Raw genomic sequence first — 24,351 nt, 5'->3', positions numbered from 1 at the left:
ATGATTACTAAGTCATTAAATTTACTAAGTTTCAAGTGTGTGGACATTTGCTAAAAATGTCATGTCAAAATGGCCAGCATGTGCTGGGTGGGAGTAAGTGGACCATACCTGGGGAAATTGAAGTACTGTGCTGTGTGTAATACCTGAGTAAAATTACATACAATCCCCTCCACAGTTCCAATATATTCACACAAACTTCCTTGGCATCTACATGTAGTATCAATGAATTCTTGCCTATTTCTTTTTATTCCTCACCTGTCAGCGCCAGTATGCTGTTCTCCCCACAAACCACATCTGTGAACTTCACTCCTTCTGGGCTAGTCCACCTGCTCAGCACCTGTCCCGTACAGGTGTCCACCTGCACACACTGGCCCCCCTCCCACACCACCACCAGGCCGTCAGCTGTCCAGGTGCAACTTCTAACAGCTTCAGTCTCAAACTTTCGGTGCTGGTGGGACTCAGCGTTTAGGAATCCTTGGGTCATGACGATTGTTTTGCCTGCAAAAGCTGATGAAGGATGAATGTTAGAGCTTCTTGTATTCATCAGAACTTAACAGAAGTTTGTGAATGTGATATCCTGATTGTGAACTAAATGAATCATAAAAGCCAATCTGTGGAGACCCCATAGCCATTTAATAGGTGCCCTCTTTTTTGCAAGAGGATATTCTCAGTGAAGTATGAATGATGAGAGACTAATTGCTGGAAAAGAGTAATGCCATTTAGATCGACAGGACCATGCAACCAATGGGCAATGGGGGCATCAGAAATTTATAGTTATGATCCACTGATTACCGAGTTACACGTACATGTATCAATCTGCATAACGTGACATCACACAAGTAGTGAATTCCTCATTCCTTGAATTGATCTGGAGTCCAGGACAGTCAAAAATTTAACTTTCCAAAAATCCGGATTAATCTAACTTCTAAGTGTCAACATGAACAGAAGGCCCAAAATGATTTATCTCCAAGCAGATCCTAGGGTGGCAAAGGACAGGTATCAAATTGGCCAGGCAGTATACATTTGCCAAAGAGGGTCCTTTTGGGTGGCACAGTGATTGATGATGATGGACCCTCTCTGGCAAATGGATACTGCCTGGCCAACTTGATACCTGTCTTTTGCCACCCTAAAATCTGCTTGGAGATTACAAAATGATGCGTATAAAATATAAAATAGCTTTGTTGTGTGAGACATACCTGCAAAGATAGCAGCTGAACTCCATGATGCTGCAACCATAGTAACCACATCATCATCATCATCATCGTCTGGTCCTGTGGCCTTCAGCTCCAAAGGATGGGCCAGGAAATTGTCGCTTCTGTCAGGCCTCAGCTGCCCAAAACCATTATAACCAAAAACATACAATTTTCCCATCCTACAACAGTACAAGCTACAACTTTCACATATTTAACACTTCTCCTTGCTTGAGTAGAACAATATTCAGCCAAAACAGAACATGAGTGTTTTGGTGATGTTTTAGGCTTACAGGACTCAGAGTTGTAAACATTTTTGATTGAAAAATAAACTTAGGAACATAGTCTAAAGCAAAAATGGCTAAGACCTGTTTTAAAGTTGACTTTCTACCCTACGATTTACACTGTACTACTGCTACAACCACCCAGACCAAAGATAAAATGGACTCTTCCATTGATGTCAAAGGTTATCGAGCATGCGAACAACACACAAGAAGACATTTTTGTTACAACATATCCTATTGGCTAGCTTATCGAAACCCAAAAATATCGACCAATCACAGATCATGTTTTGAAAGTCGTTCAAGTAGAGTAACAGACGTCAAGATGGTGCTGGAAAGTACTATGATATGGTGAGTTTGTCGTCAAATTTCTCGCTATTTGGGTCAAAAAGATGATAATTTGATGCAAACAGTCATTTTTTAGAAGATGATATTCACTATAGTGTGAATATTTTATATCTTAGGGCTTTATTTTGGCCGTTGCGAGAGTGTAAATTTGGCGGTGTGAGGCGATGACAAAGCAGACTTTCAGAAGAAGCCCCCCACCCCACATGGCCCAAATTTTCATCACTTATTTATCAATTAGATAGCCTGGGTACCATCCGGATTTTCGCTACGCAACGCTTGAAAAAATTTTTCAAGCGTTGCGTAGCGAAAATCCGGATGGTACCCAGGCTATCAATTAGAGTCTTTTCACTTCAAAGACTACTAGTACACACCTCGTGCTTTCATAGCCACAAATATCAACCCTTCTTTCTTTAGTTTCGAGAAGCAAGGTGTGTTATCAATTGGTTTGTCGTTACTTTTTTGCAAACGGCTTAACACGCAACAAAAATATATATGTTTATGACCGTAAAAAAATCGTCGTTTTGGGGGTCACTGTAGTGTGGTCATCTTGGTGTTACTGTTACTGACAAAAACTGTAAGCTGTGTGGGGTTGTTATTCGAAAATATTTATGCCTTTCCTGAATTATAAAATTATGTACAAGTACTAGACCTGGTGTTTTACCCAGCATAAATTTTGGCTGTAGATTATGCCTAAATGAAATCACTCCTAACCAAATAATTTTGGAATGGGGCCACCATCCTGGTGTGAGTGGATCAAAGCTTTCAGTCCAGTCTTGTGTAACTTGTAATTACTGTACTTGACACCTGAAGGCAGTTTACTGGTTATGGGAAACAAACAAACAAACAAAGACTACCTCACAATAATAATGTTGTTGTTGTCATTGTCCTTATAAGTTATATCTCGCTAAACATGGTCTCTAGGTACTGGTTTTGCTTGGTTCAGTTCAGAGTCAATTGTCTCTCTAGGTATTTAACTCTTGGTGCCTTGTGCTTGTGTGATGCTAAAAGAGTCTTTAGGAGAGCACGTCAAATCAATAACCCCTTGTGATCAGCTATGTTTGATTGAAATTTTGAATTTGGGGATTTTCTTTATGTGCAGTGTGGACAACAGTGAGTACATGAGAAATGGAGACTTCATCCCGACCCGGATCCAGGCACTTGTGGATGCCGTCAACATGGTGTGTCACAGCAAGTCCCGCTCCAACCCTGAGAACAACGTGGGGCTCATGACCATGGCTGGCAGGTAACGTCTTGGACACTGGACTCGTATACATTGATTGTACCTTTTTGCACCCAAAATTGGAGTTACGCCCCTAATTATTAACTTAGGTGCATGGATATGCCAGGATATTCGTGTAGTTTACATACAGGTTTCTTTTCTACCAATACATGTAGTACTATTGTACACTTACTTGCTTATACTTGACAGCTAAGTGCAAATTGTAAAACCTTTGTTTGTGTCACTTGTTTACTAAAAAAGTTAGCTATAGAATTTGGGTTCATGACAGTGATCACAGTTTTTTCAAACTGTAGAACTATGTCAGGTTTTGCTGACACTCTTGTTCTGTGCACCTAAATTTTAGGTTAAAATTTCAGCCCTGACATGCATTATAGATTGCAAGTAGATACACCGTGGGAGAAATTGATACCTGTACAAAATTAACTTTAATCCTTTGTTCCATAGTTGTTTTTGAAATGATCACGAAAAATGGGAAATAAAATGATGTGATATGTATCAAAGTTTATCAGTCCATTATATTTTAAGATGTCTATTTTTTTGTAGATGTGAGGTCCTGGTCACACTGACCAGTGACGTAGGAAAGATCTTGACCAAGATGCACGCTGTCCAGCCCAAGGGAAACATTCATCTCATGACAGGGATCAGAGTGGCCCATGTAAGTATACTCTAAATACTAGTAGGTGGATAGTAGCCACTGGTACTTCTACATTTACAGTAACTTGTTTGGCAACTTCCCAGATTCCACCAACAGAAGAGTTCGCTGTCCTTAGGCTACATCCATTTCAGGGTTCTCCCCAGGATTTGAGAGTACCCCGGAGGAGGTAGGTCTGGGGGAGGTCTAGGTAGGAGGGGGGGAGGTCTGGAGGGGGGAAGCTGAAGCATTTTTCTTTATCTAAATACAAATGGAAGCCATTTCCTGCAACTTCAGGTTTTGAACTGCCAGAAAAAAATGTTAACATTCAGGAAAAAATTGGGCATAGGTTCCACGCTCTGACCCCTAACCGGGGGCCAACGGTGCCTACAAGTTCGACAATTGAAACAGAATATGACATTAAGTCATACATTTTCCACTTGGAACTTGAGGCAAGCAATTATGGGAAAATGTAGAGAACCTGGGACAAAACCTTCTTATCCTAATGCTCATCCTTATGTTATCACCAACTTGTAAACAAGTCCCTTATAATTATCAAAGTACCATCAAAAGTACCATCAAAACAAAATTTCACTTCTCTAACATTAAAAATCGGTCCCATGTTTAGGACTACACATTCAAGAAAATACTTTTGAATTAAAAAAAAGAAAAAAAGAAATCTGAAGAAAAAAATATTAATCTGCACAACATTTTATTGGTTTCTATCCCTTTGCTTGTCTACAAGTCGATAATGTGATTGTATCAATTTTCAAACGCCCTAAAATTAGCTAAATCGGCGAATTAAGGTGATTGCGCAATGGACGTGCCCTATGACCTTCGACCTTTTGGGGGTCATGCAGGCGTCAACAGCGCCCTCCCCATGCCTTGTCCGTCCGTTTTCGTCGGCAAATTTCTGCTTTTTTAGAGGTTTTGAGACCTTAAAACTCACACCATGGGAGAAATAAACCACATACATTATTTTTATGGTAAATATCGCTAAAATGGACCATGCATTTTTTTGTCGCGTTGCCGATTTTTGGCAGAAGCCTTGCGGCGCGGCCGCCATGTGCTACGCCGATAGCTACAGGCCGTCCCCCGTCCGGGTTTGTGGGCAAAATTCTGCTTTTTTTTAACGTTTCGGGACTTAAAAACCGACAGCAGGGGAAAAATAAATCGTATACGTTATTTTCATGGGAAATACCTCTATCATGAACCAGACATTTTCTGTCGCGTTAACGAATTTCGCGGCCGCCACATGCTTCATAATGTCGCGGTACGGTAGGGAATTGTCTACGGTTTATAAGTTCGTAAACGTATCGGCTTTTATTTTTAAACTTATTATCAGGGTCGAGGGCTTTGGTTTACAAAGAAATCAGACAATTAGCTTTCTTTACACGACTTCAAAACGCTAGCGGGGCGCCCGATGTTCCACCAATGACAGCGATTCTCTCAGTAGCGTCGTGCGAAATACTCATTGTTTACTCGATTATCGCCCCATTCACAAGTTTTCAGAGACAATGCCGGCGGGAAAATAGACGCTACTAAGCCCCGAAATCAGGAAATTTTCTCGAATTTTATTTTATTTAATTTTAGCGAAATTTTGTAGAAACATCGGGATGCAACACCCTAAATTTGGAAAGCAGTATACTGGCGCTGAGCTGGGAGTAGCCTGGCGCAGCGCCCCTGTTCCATCGTCTGGGGAGAACCCTGCATTTATTTTCTTGGTTCTTCGATTTGCCTGTTTCCTTCAGAGTTGCAAAAACAAACCTTTCTCCTTCAGCTTGCTCTAAAGCACAGACAAGGGAAGAACCACAAGATGCGGATTGTGGTGTTCATCGGCAGCCCCATAGAGACAGACGACAAGGACCTGATAAAACAAGCCAAGAGACTGAAGAAGGAGAAGGTTTCTGTAGACATCATCAGCTTTGGAGAGGAGGTGAGTTGGTCCTCTTTTGCATTCACTTTTCATGTGAGTTATACAATGTAAGTGATGATATGTGTATAGATCATACCTAAAGATATACGGATTTAGGTACAGCCTAAACCTGTGACCTGTACCTAAAGAATTTGGCCAATCACCTGTAAGTTACACTTGTATATGAATACTATTTTCTTGATTACAGGAAGTTAACAATGACAAGCTGACGTCCTTTATCAACACACTGAATGGTAAGGAGGGCACCAGCTCCCACCTGGTGACGGTCCCACCTGGCCCCTCCCTGTCCGACGCCCTGCTCAGCTCACCTGTCATCGCTGGGGAGGGCGGGGCACCCATGGGGGCGCTCGGCTCCGAAGGAAACTTTGACTTTGGAGTGGACGCTAACGCAGATCCTGAATTAGCTTTGGTAGGTGGCTGTGATGTCATCAAAGTTTATGGAAGGTGCTTCTCTGGACAAAGACTTTTGACTGAAGTGTTTGTTACCTCCGGGTACGGAAGTATTGTTTTGGGTGGGTTTGTCTGTGGGTTTGTGTGTATTCTTGTCTAGAAAGAGTAGCTGACAACACGTGGGTGGGGGAAGATTGACTGGCAAAATTATAGGCAGTAAAGTGATAGGCTGTCAAATGACAGAAAATAGAGTTAACTTGAGAGTAGGTAGACAGTATGTGGGCGGGGGAAGATGAAATCTCTGATTTCTTGTTTTAATATTGATGTTTTTGACCACCAGGCCCTGCGAGTGTCCATGGAAGAGCAGCGTGCTCGGCAAGAGGAGGAGGCCCGGAAAGCGACCAGTGAATCGGCGACCGAGACAGGGGTGACGCCCGCCTCCACGGTTACGGAGGCCGACAGCGAGGAGGCCATGTTGGAACGCGCCCTGGCCATGTCCATGGAGCGCGGGGAGATGGCGGATGACACGCCAATGCCAACTGTAGACTTCGACAACATGACAGAAGAGGAACAGATCGCCTATGCCATGCAGATGTCCCTGCAAAGTGTGCAGACACCAGGTAAGGGCTTAGTCATTTTGGCAACACCTCGGGGGCAGATCCGTTAGTATAGTGTTGCTATTGAATTCAGCAAATTTTTTTCAAGTGTCCTGTACCACTCATGTGTTATTGATGATTGGGAAATGTTTTGATATGGTATTACCTGAATTTCTTGTTGGAAACACTGCAAGTTGTTCTCCAAAGGTCACTTTTCAAGCGTGCCATCCTTCCTATACCACAGAGCTATCAAATTTGGCAAACCCTCCAAGTGAGGCGGAGACAGACACTCCTGTTGCCATGGAGACAGAGTCGGCATCAGCACAGGTGAGCTTCTTGCCTTTTTCTTTGTTTTATACTGCAGGTGAAATAGTTGCTGCCAACTGAATTTGCTGAAGTGATGCCTACTTTTTTGGGGTTTACTTCTTTACTAAACCTTGTACCTGAAATTTGTTTAGATACACAGGTCTAGTTATCTTGAATTTGATGCATATTGACTATCTTTTTATTCTCCCACCCACCGTTGCAGGCTGATGAGGAGGATGACTATGATGACGTGATGAGAGACCCCGCCTTCCTGCAGTCTGTCCTGGAGAACCTCCCCGGTGTCGACCCCAACTCTGAAGCCATCCGCACGGCGGTGGACTCACTACGACAGCAGGCTAAGGATGACGACAAGAAGGACGACAAAGACAAGAAGGGGAAGAAGTGATGACGTTGCCATATAGGCTAGGATGTGGTCTGGAACATAGGCTTTTCCTCAGGCAGATTTTGTAGTACCGTAAATGGTAGACAGTCACTCATAATGGTCAAGTAACTTACAGGAACAGTCAAAACTGACCAAGAAGATTACTCAGGGGGACTGATAAAATCTGGTCCATGTGGACAGGCGGTCACTACAGACAGGCTTGTTAATGCTGGTGTCAATGGGAAAAATGACCACCAAAAAGTGGTCACTTAGGCCAGGTGGTCCTTTTGTATGGGTGGTCACTTGTACAGGTTTGACTGTAGTTCCTGCCTTTTATGGTTTAAGCTCACCTCCTAATGTCCATTTCTTGGGGACTAGTGCAAGGCTATTGTTTTCCAGATTCACAACAATACTATCATTACCAGTATGTCCAGTATCTGATGGCACACACATAAATTGCTGCACAATGAAACATTACAAGGTTAGATGGAAATGAATTCTTTATTTTGGCTGCTTAGTGATGGTAAAGGATGTTTATGTCACCATACAAACATCTCATGTGATCCCATGTGACAAATTTCATGCTGGATTGAAAAAACACAATAAAAAACAAGATTTACCTTTTAAGTATTACCTTTCATTTGTGCTTTCAACTGGATATACATGTATGTGACACTATTTCAGCAGAGACAATTATAAAGATGACTTGAGAACAAAACCTTTTCTACAGTGTCTTTATTTTACACATACCAGATATGTATGTTACACCTACGAAGGTACTGGCTTCACTATCACTGACTTTGTTAACTATAGCATGAAAGATATTTACATCTGTCCATAAAGCACAAATAACCATGTCTCAAGCAAAGGAAATTTCAAGGGCTTTGTAGTAGTGTCCAGTGGTTAGTGACCTAGCCTCAAGACCTTGGAGTTTGAATCCTGGCTGTTGTCACTCACCTGACATGCATGCTACTGAAATTGTTTGCAGTCCTTAGGATGTTAAGCTGTGGTCCACTGTTCATTGTACTTGTCCAAGAGAGCAAAGGCAATTTCCCCTGTACAACGAACCTGTACTGTAACTACTGTACATAGTGTTTGTCTTCTCAGTGTCATGACCAGTGGTAGAGCAGCTCTGGAGGGAGCAAAACAGGTTTGAGATCACAGTATCATATCAGTATGTCCTGGTCATATTCATGATGGAAGCATATTCTACAGATCACATGGAAAATATATGAAGTACAGTATGTACACTTGGCAATTGAACTTCCTGATAAAGGATTTTTTAATTTGCTCTTATAAACATGTATGAGACTTTTACACAATCTAGTATCTCAATCATTCACAACTGGCAATACACCACTGAGGCATCAAAGTATACAATTGCTAGCAGACATTTAGATATTGATAATCAATTATACATATAATGTCTAAAATCAAATTATACATGACATAAGCTCTGGTTCTAAGACCAATAAACAACTGAAATTACAAAGTACTAATTACATGTAATGATTGTTTTAGAATGCATATGTGTTCTAGATTTTTTAACTGATATAACAGTTGTACAATGCTGTCATTGGGTTAAATATGGCACTAAGAAACCAATAGGCACAGATAACCTTAGTAGTGTTCCCCATAGTATCAAATCTTCAATGTTGAGAAGATTCCGTTGTCGAAACTGGGCATTAAAGGCTCTTGATTACTTGCATATGGCCTTGGACAACGTCATGCATTGTTTGAAGGTTTTGAACGGTTTGATTTCATCTGTCTGTGACGGGTCACCTGGACCCTGACGATTTTCTCAGCTCAGTGGCAAGAAGCCTGGCTCTGTTGTAGAACTCCAGTGACAGCTCCTTGTCGTTGAGATGGGTGTGATAGATCTTGGCCAACTGCGTCAGGACGTACATCTCCTTTGCCCTGAACCCGCCGTGCATGGCAAGTCCGAGCGCCATCTCGTAGTAGGTGGCAGAATCTTTGGCGTCCTTCATGTGATTCAAAGTGATGTCCGCGAGGGTAGAGAACAGGTTCAGGTAAAATCTACAGCCCACGTCTTCCACGAACACCCCGTGTGTGAGCGAGAGAGCCTGAAGGAAGTAGTGCTCGGCAAGCTCGTACTGTTCCTGGCACAAGTGGAGGCGAGCCAGGCGGAGGCAGGCCACGCGCTCGCAGAGAGGGTTGTGTGCTTCTGCGCTAAGCCGCCAGGCGCGATTTGCGTGAGTGGTGGCATCATCGTATCTATTGACTTTGTACATGAGATGGGTCAACCAATTGTGAGCTAGAATTTCCTTGCTATTGTCTCCAGTCTTCTCGGCCAAAGGAAGGACTGTGTGTTGGAAGAAGTCTACAGCTCTGTTAAGCTCATTCATATCGTAGGCGTAGAGCTTCCCCAGTGCTTGGGAAACGGTCCATTGTTCGTCCAAATCTCCAATGTCCGTCGCTATGATGTTCGCCTTCTGGTAGTACATGTCTGCCAGTTCAAACGACTCCATACTGCTGTAGATGTCGCCGGTTGCCTTCCACGTCCTGGCTTCGTTTTTCTTGTCGTCCAAGTCTATGAATATGCCGAGGCTATCCTTGGTGTGGCTGAGTGCCGCCTGGTGGTTACCCGCCTTGAGGTGCATCTCCCCCAATCTTGCCCGGAGTACCCCCTCTACGGACCTCTCCTTCAGCTCTACTGCCAGAGGTAGCGCGAACTGGAAGTACTTGGGCGCCTGGTCTTCCTGCCCGTCGTTGAGATCTCCCTGGCAAGTTCCCAGGAAGTTGGCCAGGTGCATCTGACCACGCTTGTCGCTGTTCCACATGGCTACGGCCAGTGCCATCTCGTAGTAACACTTCGCTGCCGGTTTGTTGTCCAAATGGAAGAGGTAGATGTTTCCCAGTGCAGCGTAAATGTCTGCGTAACAGTTGAAAGCAAGCCTTTCACCTTCGGTCGGTACCTCGATCAGGAGGGCTTTACGTAAACACTTCTCTGCGATGTAGTAGTTCTTCCAATCTTTGTACAGGCTGGCTATGTTGGCGTACGATATGAGTTCATTGATTTTGTTGTTGGTCCTCAGACTGAGTAGCAGTGCTCTCTTAAGATATCCCTCTGCTTGTTTGTAGTAGCCCTGCCACTGCAAGACTAGCCCGAGCTTGTTGCACACGATGCCTCCTCCGAGTTCGGATTTAGTTTGGTTTGCCAGGGACAGTGCTTCCTCTAGTTTCGATGTTGCCGTCTTGCCCTCGTGGCACCTCTCTTGGTAGAAAGACCCCGCGACGGTCAACAGTTCGAGACGCTCGGTAACCATTCCCAGATCCTGGCTGAGTGAGATGGCCTCCTCTAGGTGCTGTACGGCGGCAGCGACGTCGTTCTTCCCTCCGTTCACAGCAAAGAGGCCGGTGTGGGCCTCAAACTGCAATGAGCGGTTTTCCGAACCGGCCGTCAGATCAAGTATCCGCTGGAAGTATTTCCTGGTTTCGCTGGGAACTACCTTTCTGTCTGCATCATCCTGCGTGCTGCTACTGGCCCCCTTGATGCACAGGTCGGCGAGCTTCAGGTACAAGGTGGGATTGGCTGTTTCGTACTCCAGGACTATTTTAAGACACAGGGAGGCGGAGCACCATTTCCCGTCTTGGGCGTACAGCGTATGGAGTGTGTAGAAGTCCCCCAGTGTAGGTCTCTCTTCTGCCTTATTGATGAGCAGGGCACGTTCTGCGCACATCGTGCTCCAGCGCAGGGCGTTAGCCTGGCCGTACAGACGGAAAAGCTGTCGACACATTTTGTTCTCGGTCTTGGTATCGTTAGCGAGAATGGCCTTGAACATGTAATACTCATACAGAGGTATTACGACTTTGACATCTTCAGGAAGCATGTCATCTGATTTGCCGGGAACGATGTGATTTAGCAGCGACAGCGCCTTTTCCATAGAAACGTTCCGCCCGTCGAAGTCACCAATTTCAGCGCACAGGCTTCCCACTTCACAATGCAGCCTAGCCACCAAGGCCTTATCCATGCCCTTTGTGTCAAATTGATATGTTATAGCTGCGAGGAAATGGTCTTTTGCTTTAGTAAAGTCTCCCTTTTGTTTACTAATCTGGGCCAAAAATATTTCGGCCGCCGCCTGAGTTTTAGGGTCCTCGAGTTTGGCACCGATCTCCTGCAGTTTCTTGGCACACTGAGCAGATTCGGCAAGGCTGTCCTCTCCGTCTTCGCGAATTAAGACGTGGAGAAGCTTGTTGAGGTTGTCCGAAACCGCCTTGAGGTCTTCGTTTTCCTCGGCAGACTTGAGGATGCTCCTGAGGTAGTGGATGTTCTCCTTGTCTCCCTCGGAAGCGGTGGAGGGCCCGTTATCTTCAGCTGCACTTTCCTCGTTGTTTTCTTCTTCTGGAGATCCTAGACATTAACAAACAAACATGGTAAGATAGGAAAATTGAAAGCTACGTAACTAGGTGATGCGGGGAGAGGGCGACCGTGACCAATACGGACTTATCCTACAGCCCCATGCACATAGAAATTCAAAATAAAAGAATATTTGCCAGGCATGCAGCCACTCTTTCATTAGTCGAAACGCTAATCATCGATCGTGCTATCATTGAACTGCTAACTGTGATGGACAGTTAGGATTGGTCTATAGCGATACATGGACCTTCACAAAAACAATTTGTGATGGTTCTGTGCAATTCCAGTTCATTAAGTGTGTAGCACACTCTTAAAATTGTAACTGCTTACCTGTTGCTCCCGTTTGCGAGTGACCAGCATTCGCTGCGGGAGTCAAGATGGCGGTAGTCCCAGACCTAATCTCTCCGCCATCTTTGTTCTCCTGACCAACCGCAAGGTCATCCAAACTTGACCTTCTGCTGTCGCCTAAAACACGAGTAGATTGTTAAACAATCTGTAGACTGGTTACCAAACTGTAATTGAAATTAATATAACACAGAAAGGTAGTTTGATGACAGATAGATACTGCAGACAGTAACATGCAAATAGACTTACTTCTTGTTGTCTCTCTGGACGTCAAAGCTTTGAGCGAAGCCACCGCGGCGTCTGCACAACTTTTAAGTCCTGTATGTAAAAGAAATATCCATATTCATGTTGCATTTTTACACGAAAAATATTTGACAGTTCACAAAATATTTGACAGTTCACTGAAAGAATTTCATAGACAATGGACGATTTTTAGATGTTTTGTGTACTCTGATTTAAGGGTCACGCAAATCGAATTTTGGTTTTGTCGTCTGGAGGAAAGGGGCCATAATGTCGTACCTCTGTCATAATGTGTCTGTCGATACCGGTCCAGCACAGCTCGGCTGACGGCTCCTATGGAGTGGGTACCGCCGTTGTTACCGCTTGCCAGTGACCCGAATGGATCCGCTTTCTCCAAAGCTGGGGATGTCGGGTCGACAGCACTACAGTATTCAGGGAGACACACAGTATTATAACGAAGTACATTGTAATTGAAAGCCAAGAAAGACGGAGATGTCAGACCGTCGGTAAGTGGGGCTTCGTGAATGTATTGGTACCGTGAAGAATGAAGAACGATACATGTATGATGTAATTTAATCTAGTATAACACCACTCCTGAATTCTTCCACACACTTACCGCAAAAAGAAAGGTGCACTAGTCTTGAATCTAACAGTAAAACTATTTTCATTGAAGTGAATATATATGTTCGTAATGACATTGCTAGACTTTAAGCATACGTTTCTATGAATGCTAAATAGCACGATGGTTGTAACAGAGTACAATAAGGAGTTTATATATCTATAGAGCTAGAGAACTCACTCTGCCTCCTCCAGCTTCAGGCAGGATCTCGGAAGGAATCCCTGTTTGGAGTCCTCCAGACACCGCACCAGGCACCAGTCGATAAGCGGGCCAGGTCTGTCTTCCACCGCGACGGCCACTCGTGTGCCACTCGGTACGCTGATCTCATCACCAGCCGTAGCCTCGAAGTCTTCTTCAACCACATAGGTTCCTGTAGGATACATAGAAAATGACAATTAGTAGTAGTTCAACCAATAACAGAATGGCAATTAGCGATTCGACCAATAAGAGAGTGTCTGCATGATCGTCAAATACATGTACTTACATCTAGCTATGCCTCATTTCGCATTTATACGCTTTAATGCTGGCCGCCGGCGGGGCTCCTCAGTTATTGATGTGTATAACTGTATTGCATTACTGGTTCACACGATGCATCTTTCTGACTTAAATATATTGCCAGTACAAAAACATCATTTTTATATAAATCTAAAAGAACACGACGAGAAGCCATTTCTATAGCAAGTCGGTTGGCATCTGACGATTGGAGATCAAATGCCCTACCTGGGACCATGGCGTGGAGATTCTCAGCGTTGACGACTGGAACGGATTCCGGCTCTCTTCTCTTCTCCGTACATCTCTTGAGCATGTCACTGTAATAATGATGATAAAACGATGAGGAAACATCGATCGAAACACTGAAAGGAATCTCAAAACGGACAGAATGTTTGTATGTGTTTCATGTGTTAACATGGTAACAAAACTACGATCGTACGAACAAGAAGTCGAACATTTCAAACTGCCGGGAACTATTGGTTGTTTTCGTGACCTTTATGGTCACAGAATTTCGAGTGTTTTGGGTTTTCGTACATATGTTGTGGAGCAGATTACATGATGTAATTTAATTGGGTTTTACACCACTTAAAGCTTCCTGAATTCCTCCACATACAACCCACTTACTCTTAAGCAGCGTGTGCTGGGCAGCCAACTGTTAAAGCCACCTCCCACTCACCATGAAACCGAAGGTATTAGTCAGAGATATACACATAAACCCACAACTCAGTCACCCAAAACTATCCTTCCGTACCCGAAAGTAACTAGTCTACAAGATAAACATAAAGCTTACTCTTGAAACGGTCCGACGTGAGCTACGTTTTCTCGCAAGATCGATCCGGTCCGCTCGCCCCCTAGCGACTCCACCTTGAGCTGCGCTACATCGTCAGCCTGCACCACCCGCAGAACCTCCCCTGGTCTGGTCTGGATGTCCTCCTGAGAACTCAGTCCGCTTTTATCGTCTTTCACCCGCACAAAATAGTCACCTGCAAACAATTCATTATTTTCCAAATGTTAAATTGTAGAGAGAGAAAAGAAAGTGTTTGTCCGTGCGCATAAGGAGCATAGGATCAATGCACTGATAACGAAAACATCTTCTAATGCTTCAAATTTATGATATTTGTGTTCCCATCAAGTCATAGGCAAATAAAAGATTTCACACTTCCAGGGGATATAGACCCCCATGTCGACCAATGATTCCCGTTGGCTCCCGGGCCCCGGGCAAGATTCTGAGAACTTCACGTTCCCCCCCATTTTCTGAGCTCCTGTCCTGTCCTATTGAGCTGTCATTCTGCCTGCCTCACCCACGTGCTGTCAACCTACTCTATCCAGACAAACAAATGCATGTACCTTCTGATAAGGTTTCAAACACAGGAAGGTAGTCCTCTTCCTCGACGTCAACTCGCATGCGCAGATCCTCCATGCCGACGTTGGACCTCATTGGTGACGTCAGCACCGTTTCTATCAGCGGTTCCAGCAGACCCAGGGCGCTGTGCGTCCAGAGCGCATGCGCGTTCTCCAGCGTGCCGAATCTGAGTTTGAGACTTGTGGTGTTGGCGTCAGTCCTGACCAGAGACACGGAGATGAGCTGAAACACTCCGGACAGACGCTTGGACACGTCCTCGTTCAACAGCCTGTCCTTTAACTCCTTGTAGACTGACACCGGGGGCATCTCACCACTGTCCAAGTACGGCCGCAGCTTGGCCGTTATTTCTGGTGGAAAATATCAACACAGTTGGTTTGGTTTCATACAACCGGTAAACCGCCTTGAGGCGTAACACAGGAGTTATTTTTTGCGTAAGTGCAAGGCGTAAGTGCAAAGTACCAGACTGTAAGTTCGATCTACTCATTCTGGGAAGGACCGCCGCTGACTTTTATATGTGAGGTGTCATTCAGTCCATCCGAGGACGTCCCTAACCTAGGTACTCATTTTCACCGGTGTCTAGTGAAGAAATAGATGTGAAATTCCTTTCCCAGGGACACAATTTTGGGACCTGCTAAGGTTTTGAACCCAGAACCTTAAGTCAACAACGTTAACCCTAACCACTGTGAAGGCCTTTGCCACCCAAGGTGCATTCCAAATGGCTGGACTAGCTACTGCTGGATTGATTTACGTTTTTTTCTTACTTCCCTATCATATGTGTACAGATATTTTTTACCTCAATTGCACCACGGCTTTTGTTATCTCGATGTGTCTAATGTATTACACAAATAAATTATTCATACCGACCTCTCAAACAGGAACATAACTCATCATAGGTAAACAACGTAAGTACGTAGCGAGACAGCCACTAGTAGTAGTACATGCGTACATTCAGATAAAAACGGCATACATTGTTTAACGTATATGTCTTTAAACGGCTAGTGTATGTATTGGTTACAACTTGTGTTCAGCTCAAGCATCTTACTCAAAAGCACCACCACGCGAGCATTTGAAGAACAGCACCAGGCAATAAAAACTAAAATGTGACACCCAAGCTTCTCGCAAGGCCTTGCACATAAAATCGGTAAAGAATGAGATACCTTTGACTCGAGCAGGTTTCCCGCCTTCGGTACTCTTGTTCTTTGACAGCATTCCTGGGGGAACATACAGGTATGTGAGTTTCCGGCGGACAAAGTTGGAGTGGCCGTGTGTGGACACCATGTTTACTACATGTACACCCTCGGTTCACGAACATCAGTAATGACGGACGTTCATTTATTATTCAACACCACGTGACGACACGGAATGAAGCTCTATCTTAGGGGCAGGTCACATTCGTCATAGGATCGTCACACGATCGCAAACGTATTCCTGATAGCCGTGCACATGCACAATATTGAAGCTATCTTGTTACGGAAAGTGCCAGGGAAAGTGCCGTAGATCCTTTATTATTGTTAGAATGTCAATGTATTAGGCTGGACGAGTATCTAACGATGTTCTGGACGATGTTCCCGTCGCCGACCTAACCCCCCTACCCTACCCCCCTACCCTCCCTGCCCACCCCCTCACCCGGGTGGAAGGTGGCCGGCCTGCCCCCCTGTAGAGTGGCCTTCAGCGCCTGGATGTCCTCCACCGACAGCGGCTGTCCTGGCTTCAGACCAAGAGCTGAAACATAAGGCAGATTGTCACTTTTTTTCCTTCACAGACACTCATTTTACCACTTAGTTATCACAGATTTCACATGCTAAAACAGCAACATATGTTTATACTCATGAACATATTTAAACTCATGAAGATCCGTGACTCTCACGTCCAGATGAGATGATGATATCCACCCAGCCATTAACCGTATCGTTTATTTCGGTGACTTTCAGAGAGTTCCAATCCCCCTCTGTCCTGCTATACATTGTATATGACATACGTATTATATGAAACCTGTCCGTTCAAAAGGTAACAACGATTCTTCTTCTATCATTCCCTCCAGAATTCCTCTCATACACAAACTTCAGCACAATATTTTATTGCATCTGTTCAAAGATGGAGTGCTTTTTACGGTTCTTCGATCGATCGTACATACAGCGTTACAGCTATACTCGCACCTCAGACTAAACCAAAAAACGTTCTCAACTTGGATATCGATACTAGTATTTCATCAGTTTTAACTTACCCTCGCCTGGATGGGCTCCCAAGTGAAAACTTTTCGGTCTGTTGTCGCGCATGCGCATCTTCTTATCCTGGATGTCGTCAGTGGTGGCTGCCGCCATTTTGGATCCTGAGAGCGGGAGGAAACATGTTTTGTGTTGTTAGCCCACGATCCGTGGGAACTACATAACTTATGGTTGGAACATGGTGAACAGGTAGGATAAACATGATACATTTAATGTGCGTCTGTCTGTTTGCTTGTTTATTCGTAGCAATTGAATGCAATGGACCTGGAACTGAGGGGGAAATGATGTAACCGCAGACTGACAGGAATGTCTCGAGCTCCTACTGAAGGCCAAAATGTGACGTCTTCCGCAGGATGGGTGGATGTGACAATCAGCGAGAAATTAATGATTAAGACAAAGTTTTGCAAGATCGCGGTGGGAAATTTTCGATTTCTTGTTACACGTGCACAGGTAGTTGCCCTTTCTCCCCCGAATTTTCCGGAATGGACGATGGGCGCCGCGGTTACAGTTACTTTTGCATTTAATGAGTTTGAGAAGTGTTTATAGAGACATTCTACCATCTCGTGCCGGCCCGTACACGTGACACGCGGTGGGGTACTGAGGAGCGCTGCTCGTGGGCGGCATGTGTGTGGGAGTTACCGACCTCTCACTCGACCTGGTCTGACCTGTTTTTCTATATCCTTATCTTTATAGTTTGACAATGTTCCAAAACTACTCCTTTTTCAATGTGATTGTGGTGAATGACTGTGTAGGCCCTCCAGGTACCAATGCTCAGACGCCCTATCGGGTATAATTTTACGTTGATCTGTTTGCTAAAAAAGAGAAGACCAACGGCGATGCAGTACCACAGACCATCGCTAGGCATCAGAAGCAACCATACACAAGTATCAATATGTCGAAAGACAGGAAGCACGACAAAAGTCACACTGCTCGAGACTTGTTCCGTGTTACGTACCCTAGCTACACAGCAATAGTCAACCTGAAGATATCATTCGGACAAGCTGGCACTGTACCAAAATCGTAGTCTCTACCAGACTCCAACAACGGTTGATGGAAAATAGTACCTTTGACCAAATACACTGAAGAGTTAGCCAGCCACAGTAGTACATTTTGCTACCCACGGATTTACAAATTGGGTTGCAAAGCGCACACCTATTGCTGGTTATTTAGCCAAATCGACTATTTTTCAGCAGCCCTTTGAAGTCCAAAATCGTCTCTATCTCACAGCTGATATCAGTAGTTTATGATTTTACAGCCCTTCATTCGACAAAGAATACATGGCTAGATCTAAATTTCCTCGCCAAGAAATGGAGATATATATATATAATGTTGGCACATTATGTAGAACGGTCCGCCCTGTACATTACAACAACACAAATACATCATTACGCTATCAGCGCCCATCATGGCTGATAACACTGGTACAAAAGTCCAACAGTCAAGCGGATGGGTCATACATGTGATTGGCATGTCTTTGTGTGCGACCTGGGTTGTCACATAGCATACCAACGGAGATCTCAAACACAGAGACCTGCGTTGTTGTTGTTGTATTACATGTTTGTACAAGGTGCCATTAGCTATATGTGTTCTCGGTCAGGTCAAGTTCACGTTGCGTCAGAGAAATGGAATGTAATGGTGTTTGGAACTATTCTAGGTTTGTCGTTAGATTCATCACTTTAGGGTTATCGCCCAAGTGCAGGTTGCGTCATCAACATTTTTATGTGTCTTGGTCGTGTCCACGAACCGAATATCTATACAATAATTAATGTTCTTGAATACTCATGTTCTTGGGGAGTTTTCTTTTGAGGGGTCTCAAAAAGGTTCATTCATTGCAATGTCCCTTTACTAGCCCTCGAAAACAGGATCTTGCAATCAACTTTCTCCTACAACCTAGATGACCTGGTATACACAGGAATTCCTGCCTTACAGTTCGTCCTACTCCGTTCGTCCCATGACTCGTCTCAGACGGTCCAGTTCCCCGCTTCTTAGAATCATAATATTTGGCGCATTGCCGTCTTTCAGAGGCTTTGAAGCCCAGCAAAAAATTCCACGGCAAAGTCTGGTAGGCAATCTCACGCCTCCGGCTAAAGTTCTAGGTTTGTTGACTACATGCTTGTGCAAACAGACTTCGGCGTTATGGCCTGATTTCGCGTACGTGACCGTACTAGTAATGAAGGTTCAAACAGAAAATATATTATTGAAAATGTAGGACGGGTAGGCATAAAGACTAAAGCATATACAATATTCAGCATAAGTTCTGCTGCAGTACCATGGAAAGTCGCCAGGAGACCTGTAAGCAATATTGACCATTGCCGTCCCAAAACCTACCCGGATACAAAATAACATCACAATCCATCCAGAGGTTCTCGAGCTATTGCGACAAACAGCCTGAAAACACGAACCCACGGAGTTCCGTTGACGGAGGGAGGTACCAGATGTGAACAAGGGTAGACATGGAAGGGAAAACACTAGTATTGAATGTCATTTTCAACATCCAGGGTAAATGTATCTAATGAACACCTCCCCCCATGTGACATTCACGCCCCCTGTAAACACTGCTTCTCTTGTGCTTGACACAGGGAGTACGTGATGTCTGCTACCTAATAGCTGTGTCTAAGCAAACACGGTGAATTACCAAGCATAGCAAGTTTGGATCTTGTTTTTTGTTTACACGACACCCATCGGATATTTGACGAACTTTTCATCAGGACTGCTATTGAAATTTTAGGTGTACGTCATCTTTGTACTATTCTGACATTAGTGAGCCCCGTCACCTGTTGTTACTCTCCAAGCAGAGGTTAGGCTTGTTTTTTAAGACCTGTTATGCGTTTTGTATTGTTCTCTTCCTCTTCATCTTTTCTTTGGGTACCCTGTTCTGAACAAGCGTCACCTCTTCTCAAAGAGTACCATGTTGTCAAATACCAGAAAAATACACCCAGGACAACTATTATGTCCTTATATGGAAGGGACGTTTTCTTTGGCAGATGCAACTTTGTACACTATGACCGTACACGACCCTCTGGTCATTTAAGTCCGACGGGACATTCAAAACAACATCAGCGCACTGTCGGCGCACGGTCATGGCCTGTCAGACATTCACCCATAGTTATCCGATATTTCCTTCGGGCTGACAGGGAAGTAAGCCTAGCAGCCATACCATCGTAGGCTCCCCGGTATCTCTACGGTACTGGGAGTGTGGCCCGTCCGCCCAGGCCCGTTAGGCTGCACGCCGGGAGTTTTTACGGAGCACAGAGTCGGTTTTATAAACTTCGTGCACGATGGTCGACATTAATCAGGAAGGTCGGTGTTCCGGCTGGAAAGAGAGGGTGTCAGAAAAAGAGGCCCTATGTCCATAGGGTCGGTAAAACACGGGCCTGTAGAGGAGTGGTTTACCAGACTAGGCTATCAGGGAGTCCTCACTCACCACCATGCACCCGTCTGTCCTGTCTCTAGCGGACACTGACATGTAACATAAACTCATCAACAGAACTAGACTTGGATCCTGCAACAACATCAAGTCCATTACCGTGTTATGTGAAGTAAAACAGTTGGAAGGGGTCCCCGTGGTTGGCAGGGTTGCATAAGGACGCCGCTTGCCCGCAGGCAAAGGTTAGCTAACAGTAGACGGTTTGACTGTCATGAAGAGGTATCCCTGACAGGATAAGCAAAAAGAAGCTTACCCCTGAGCAACCCGTGTGTCTGGCTAGACGGAATATTGGCACAAACAACCCTGCTACAGAACATGTACGGGAGTGCAGAGCAAACCCTACAGAACATGATGCCCTACCTCTTCGTCGTCTTATTATGGAGGACGCCATCTTGGACCTGAGAGACCGCCGGAGGTCTGACAGAAGTGGGCGTGGGTCCCAACTGCGCGGTAAACTTTTCCTACGGGGCAACATTTGTTTGAAGTCAAAATATTAGACGGTAAATATTTGATGTTTGGCCACCGTGTGCTAAAGGTGCACGGGAGTCACTCATGCTGTCAGTGTACAGGGGGCGGGTCTACTCCCAGAGTGCACTACGATCTTTGAACTCGTCAAAACAGGTGCACGGCCCGTGTGAAATGTTCGAGAAACAACCTTGACTAAACAATTCTTTCTGCTTTTGTTATTCGTAGGCATATACATTTCTATTTTGGTAGGTGTGAAGCGATGTGTCTAGCGGTACCAGGCACTGTTTGTGTTTCTCCACAGAGCGACACGCGAATGTCAATGGCATTTCCACAGTCCTGGCAGTTTTTGGCAGGCTCTCTATCCCGCTACCAACACGGGGGGAAATTTCCATAATCTGACACCCGGACTGGGACGTGCGGACTCAACTGGCAAAACATGTTGACAGCCAGCACGGTCCGGAAATTTCCCAAGGGGGCGGAAATGTTCCTTGGAGGAGTCACTTAGGCGATTTTCTGGTCCAGCGGGGGGTCGTGAATAGCGTTCAACAGGTGGAAACGATATCAGAACTGGAATTTCCGTGCTCATGGACCGGTCCTGTCCGGTTCTCTGTGGTTTGTTCGCGCACGGTCACATTCGTCGTACGATTGTCGCACGATCATTAACTCAGGTATTATTGGATCAGTCGTGTATGTGGCATTTGACATCAGCCGTCCTCTTACCGAAATGGCTCATTGTCAGTGGTTCGGTCACGTCAACCAATTTCATACATAACGATCAAATGGTTTTACGTGTTTTGTTGTCATATTAATTGTGCTTTAAACATCATGTATCTTCATTCCAATTATGAAATCAAGGATCACCCAAATCCAATTTGGTCGTTCAACGATCGCCGTCTATAGTTGAAATGAGACCTTCTCTCGGTCTCCGTTTTGTCTGAACAAGGAGTTTTAATAAAGACCAGTGGTCATAACCAGCCTGCATCCAGTGCACTCTCTAAAGCTTCTTCTTCCTCCTCATTTTCTGCTTGGCCCCATTGATGGGATTAACAGCAGGTTGCGCATGTGTCAGGCTTTCTATATATATATATCGGACACAGAGAGACCTGTATGTGACCACAGGGCCAGGGTTCACCAGCGGCAGAGTTATCTCTGTCAAACCTGTTCAGGGTTGTAACTGCCTGTCAGACCTAGCGATCTTTCACACGAGCATTCGCCTGGCGATAGCGACTGCATGAAATATATAATGTCGATATCACTGGATGAAACACGACAAGGTAATTTCCCAACAGTGATATCTAATGTGGAGTTTTTCAAATGACGCGTGTTCATCGTTGTTATCACAGTTACTAGGTATTAATACACTTGCCCTCATCTGATTTTTCAGCCCGATTTATTATTATAATTTCCTTGTTCTGTAACGCTGTAACAAATGGTGTATAGAACATTTGATGACATGCCAAAATGAATAATGAGTGAATGGATGAATGGATTGATGGATGGATGGACGGATGAATGAATGAATGAATGAATGAATGAATGAATGAATGAATGAATGGCTGGCTGGATGGACGGATGGATGGATGGGTGGATGAATGACTGACTGAATGAATGGATGGATGGATGAATTGATGGATGGATGGATGGATGGATGGATGGATGGATGGGTGGTTGAATGGATGGACGGATGGACGGACGGGTGGATGGATGAATGGATGGATGATCATGGATGGTTGGATGGATGGATGGATGGATGGATGGATGGATGGATGGATGGGTGGGTGGTTGAATGGATGGACGGATGGACGGACGGGTGGATGGATGAATGGATGGATGATCATGGATGGTTGGATGGATGGATGGATGGATGGATGGATGGATGGATGGACGGACGGATGGATGGATGGATGGATGATCATGGATGGATGGATGGATGGTGCATACCCGATACGATACCACATGTACAATGTACAGACACTATGTTAGGAATGTTGACCTGAGCTGTTGTGCTTAGATAGCTGACGAGATACTCGTGAAACTCTCTCGTCAGATGGATCACGCCTTAATCAGAGGAAATGAGTGCAGAAGTTGCCGGAATCTGAACCATGTTGACAATGTAGACCAGAGCAGTGCGTGTTGCTCCACAACTTCCCGTCTCTCAGTAAAAACAGAGAAATCGAGTTAACCTTACAACATTCAGTACGTAACCCGACTGATGGAGACGGATGGATAAGTTCGCCCTGCGCGAAGATTTACCCGGAAGTCCTGCCATAGAGGGGCCAGCGCGGCCACGGAGGGGTCAACTTTGTGGGCTGCAGTTCAAGTTCAAGTTGTTGATTCAAGTTGACAGTCACTTGATAATGAATGGCCTCTGGCGTCATTGATTTAACTGTTTCCCTTCCTCTCTTCATCACACAGAAGATCAAACAACTGTTGGTAGGGATAGCTGCCAGGGAAAAAATCCAAAAACAAACCGAAACCACCATCTCTAAAATAACATTAAAAATCTTGTATCTAATATGTGTAGCCATAACATAATAACATAAAGATTCGTTCTTGTGTAATACATGTATGTGTCCAGTCAAGTCAAGGCTAGAGCACTCAGTTGCACATTGACTGCCATCAGGTGCTACTGTAATATTCTTCAACTTGTCCTCAGTTGACATGTGTAACTGTTATGTATTATAAAAAGGTGTTTCTGATGTTGTTCCTAACCTTTCTACTCCAGCCGAAAATAGGACAGTCTCATAATCTCGTAATCAACAATGTATGTGATTTTTACCCTTAAATCTGGTTATCATAAATGAAAATAGAGGCTCTAGATCTGTTTGTCGAGGGCCCAAGTTATCGCTACCACTCCATATTTGGAAACAGTTGGTTGTGTTATCCTCTCAGTGTTAGCCCTGTGTCGACGCCAAGGGCTTTTCCCAATTATAAGCTGAGTCAGAGAAAGACAAGTTTGGAAACCTCCTGTTTTGCCCCGCTCTCTGTTGCGGTCCTGTCAACTTGATCCGCCATCGTGTGAGATGGCTGCAGGCCAAGAGCGGAGAGCTGACAACTCCAACTGCTGGAAGACTGACAGATCACATGTCGATTTAAGAGAGATGTTTTCTTATTTCTTTTCTCCAAGACACCTGCAAGAATCAGGTCAAATCTACGGTGATAGATCCCTGCTATTTCACCCCCAGTGGTCTTGTTTTTTGGCGGAAACTCTTGCACGAAAACGTACTTGAACTTGGTATCGCGTGCAGGTCTTCGCGACAGTCGAATGTCAGGTGTAAAATATTGAGACATACGATTCTTGCTCCTCCCTATTTTTAGCTTGTTGCAAAATTCTTGCGGGTCGCAGGTATTTGTGTTGAGGCACGTTCTGAAAGACTTGCTGCTCCATCTACCGGCCGCCGTGTTATGGAGTCTAATGTAACGCAGATGGGGGGGACAGGTACTCCAAACCGCTGGATCTCATTTCGACGTTATGACCATATAAGGAAATGTCA

At 44.7% G+C, this 24,351-nt stretch overlaps 3 protein-coding genes across 4 annotated transcripts in view; 1 reads left to right on the top strand and 2 right to left on the bottom strand.

Moving 5' to 3' along the window:
* Positions 1 to 1,623, bottom strand: part of LOC109486745 (ultraviolet-B receptor UVR8-like) — a 5,180-nt gene extending 3,557 nt beyond the window's left edge. Inside the window, exons 1-2 of the mRNA XM_019790632.1 lie at positions 1,197 to 1,623; positions 256 to 507 (exon numbers count right to left, since the gene is read on the bottom strand). Of these exons, the coding sequence (XP_019646191.1) occupies positions 256 to 507; positions 1,197 to 1,371 (427 nt within the window). The 5' untranslated portion in view covers positions 1,372 to 1,623. The remainder of the gene's footprint in view (positions 1 to 255; positions 508 to 1,196) is intronic.
* Positions 1,624 to 1,703: 80 nt separating this feature from the next.
* LOC109486814 (26S proteasome non-ATPase regulatory subunit 4-like) lies at positions 1,704 to 8,013 on the top strand. Its single transcript, XM_019790717.1, has 8 exons — positions 1,704 to 1,822; positions 2,919 to 3,062; positions 3,603 to 3,714; positions 5,471 to 5,626; positions 5,814 to 6,035; positions 6,357 to 6,636; positions 6,857 to 6,939; positions 7,142 to 8,013. The coding sequence occupies exons 1-8, from the start codon at positions 1,797 to 1,799 to the stop codon at positions 7,322 to 7,324; spliced, it is 1,206 nt and encodes a 401-aa protein (XP_019646276.1). The 5' UTR covers positions 1,704 to 1,796; the 3' UTR covers positions 7,325 to 8,013.
* A 786-nt stretch (positions 8,014 to 8,799) lies between these two features.
* LOC109486812 (SH3 domain and tetratricopeptide repeat-containing protein 1-like) lies at positions 8,800 to 21,274 on the bottom strand. Of its 2 annotated transcripts, none has more exons than XM_019790712.1 (12): positions 20,750 to 21,274; positions 16,962 to 17,066; positions 16,364 to 16,459; positions 15,895 to 15,948; positions 14,722 to 15,084; positions 14,165 to 14,357; positions 13,603 to 13,691; positions 13,063 to 13,252; positions 12,543 to 12,685; positions 12,273 to 12,341; positions 12,009 to 12,143; positions 8,800 to 11,672 (listed from the first exon to the last, which is right to left on the bottom strand). In XM_019790712.1, the coding sequence occupies exons 1-12, from the start codon at positions 20,862 to 20,864 to the stop codon at positions 9,079 to 9,081; spliced, it is 4,146 nt and encodes a 1,381-aa protein (XP_019646271.1). In that variant the 5' UTR covers positions 20,865 to 21,274; the 3' UTR covers positions 8,800 to 9,078. The 2 variants fall into 2 exon arrangements, with proteins under 2 accessions (XP_019646271.1, XP_019646272.1); XM_019790713.1 differs by having other exon boundaries at positions 8,800 to 11,663.
* Positions 21,275 to 24,351: the final 3,077 nt, after the last annotated feature.

Source organism: Branchiostoma belcheri, unplaced genomic scaffold (genome assembly GCF_001625305.1).
Source record: "Branchiostoma belcheri isolate BF01 breed outbred unplaced genomic scaffold, Haploidv18h27 scaffold83, whole genome shotgun sequence".
NCBI lineage: Eukaryota > Metazoa > Chordata > Leptocardii > Amphioxiformes > Branchiostomatidae > Branchiostoma > Branchiostoma belcheri.
Note: the sequence above shows the minus strand (reverse complement) of the source record. Positions and strands in the feature narration are given on the sequence as shown.

Bases quoted from the DNA above. Each gene is read 5' to 3' on its own strand.
- LOC109486814 (XM_019790717.1), top strand. From the start codon at position 1,797: ATGGTGCTGGAAAGTACTATGATATG. The intron at 1,823-2,918 runs GTGAGTTTGTCG...CTTTATGTGCAG, and splicing joins CTGGAAAGTACTATGATATG to TGTGGACAACAGTGAGTACA. The intron at 3,063-3,602 runs GTAACGTCTTGG...ATTTTTTTGTAG, and splicing joins CTCATGACCATGGCTGGCAG to ATGTGAGGTCCTGGTCACAC.
- LOC109486812 (XM_019790712.1), bottom strand. From the start codon at position 20,864: ATGTTGCCCCGTAGGAAAAGTTTACCGCGCAGTTGGGACCCACGCCCA. The intron at 16,460-16,961 runs GTAAGTTAAAAC...CTTATGTTTCAG, and splicing joins GGGAGCCCATCCAGGCGAGG to CTCTTGGTCTGAAGCCAGGA. The intron at 12,342-12,542 runs GTACGACATTAT...TTTTACATACAG, and splicing joins ACAGACACATTATGACAGAG to GACTTAAAAGTTGTGCAGAC.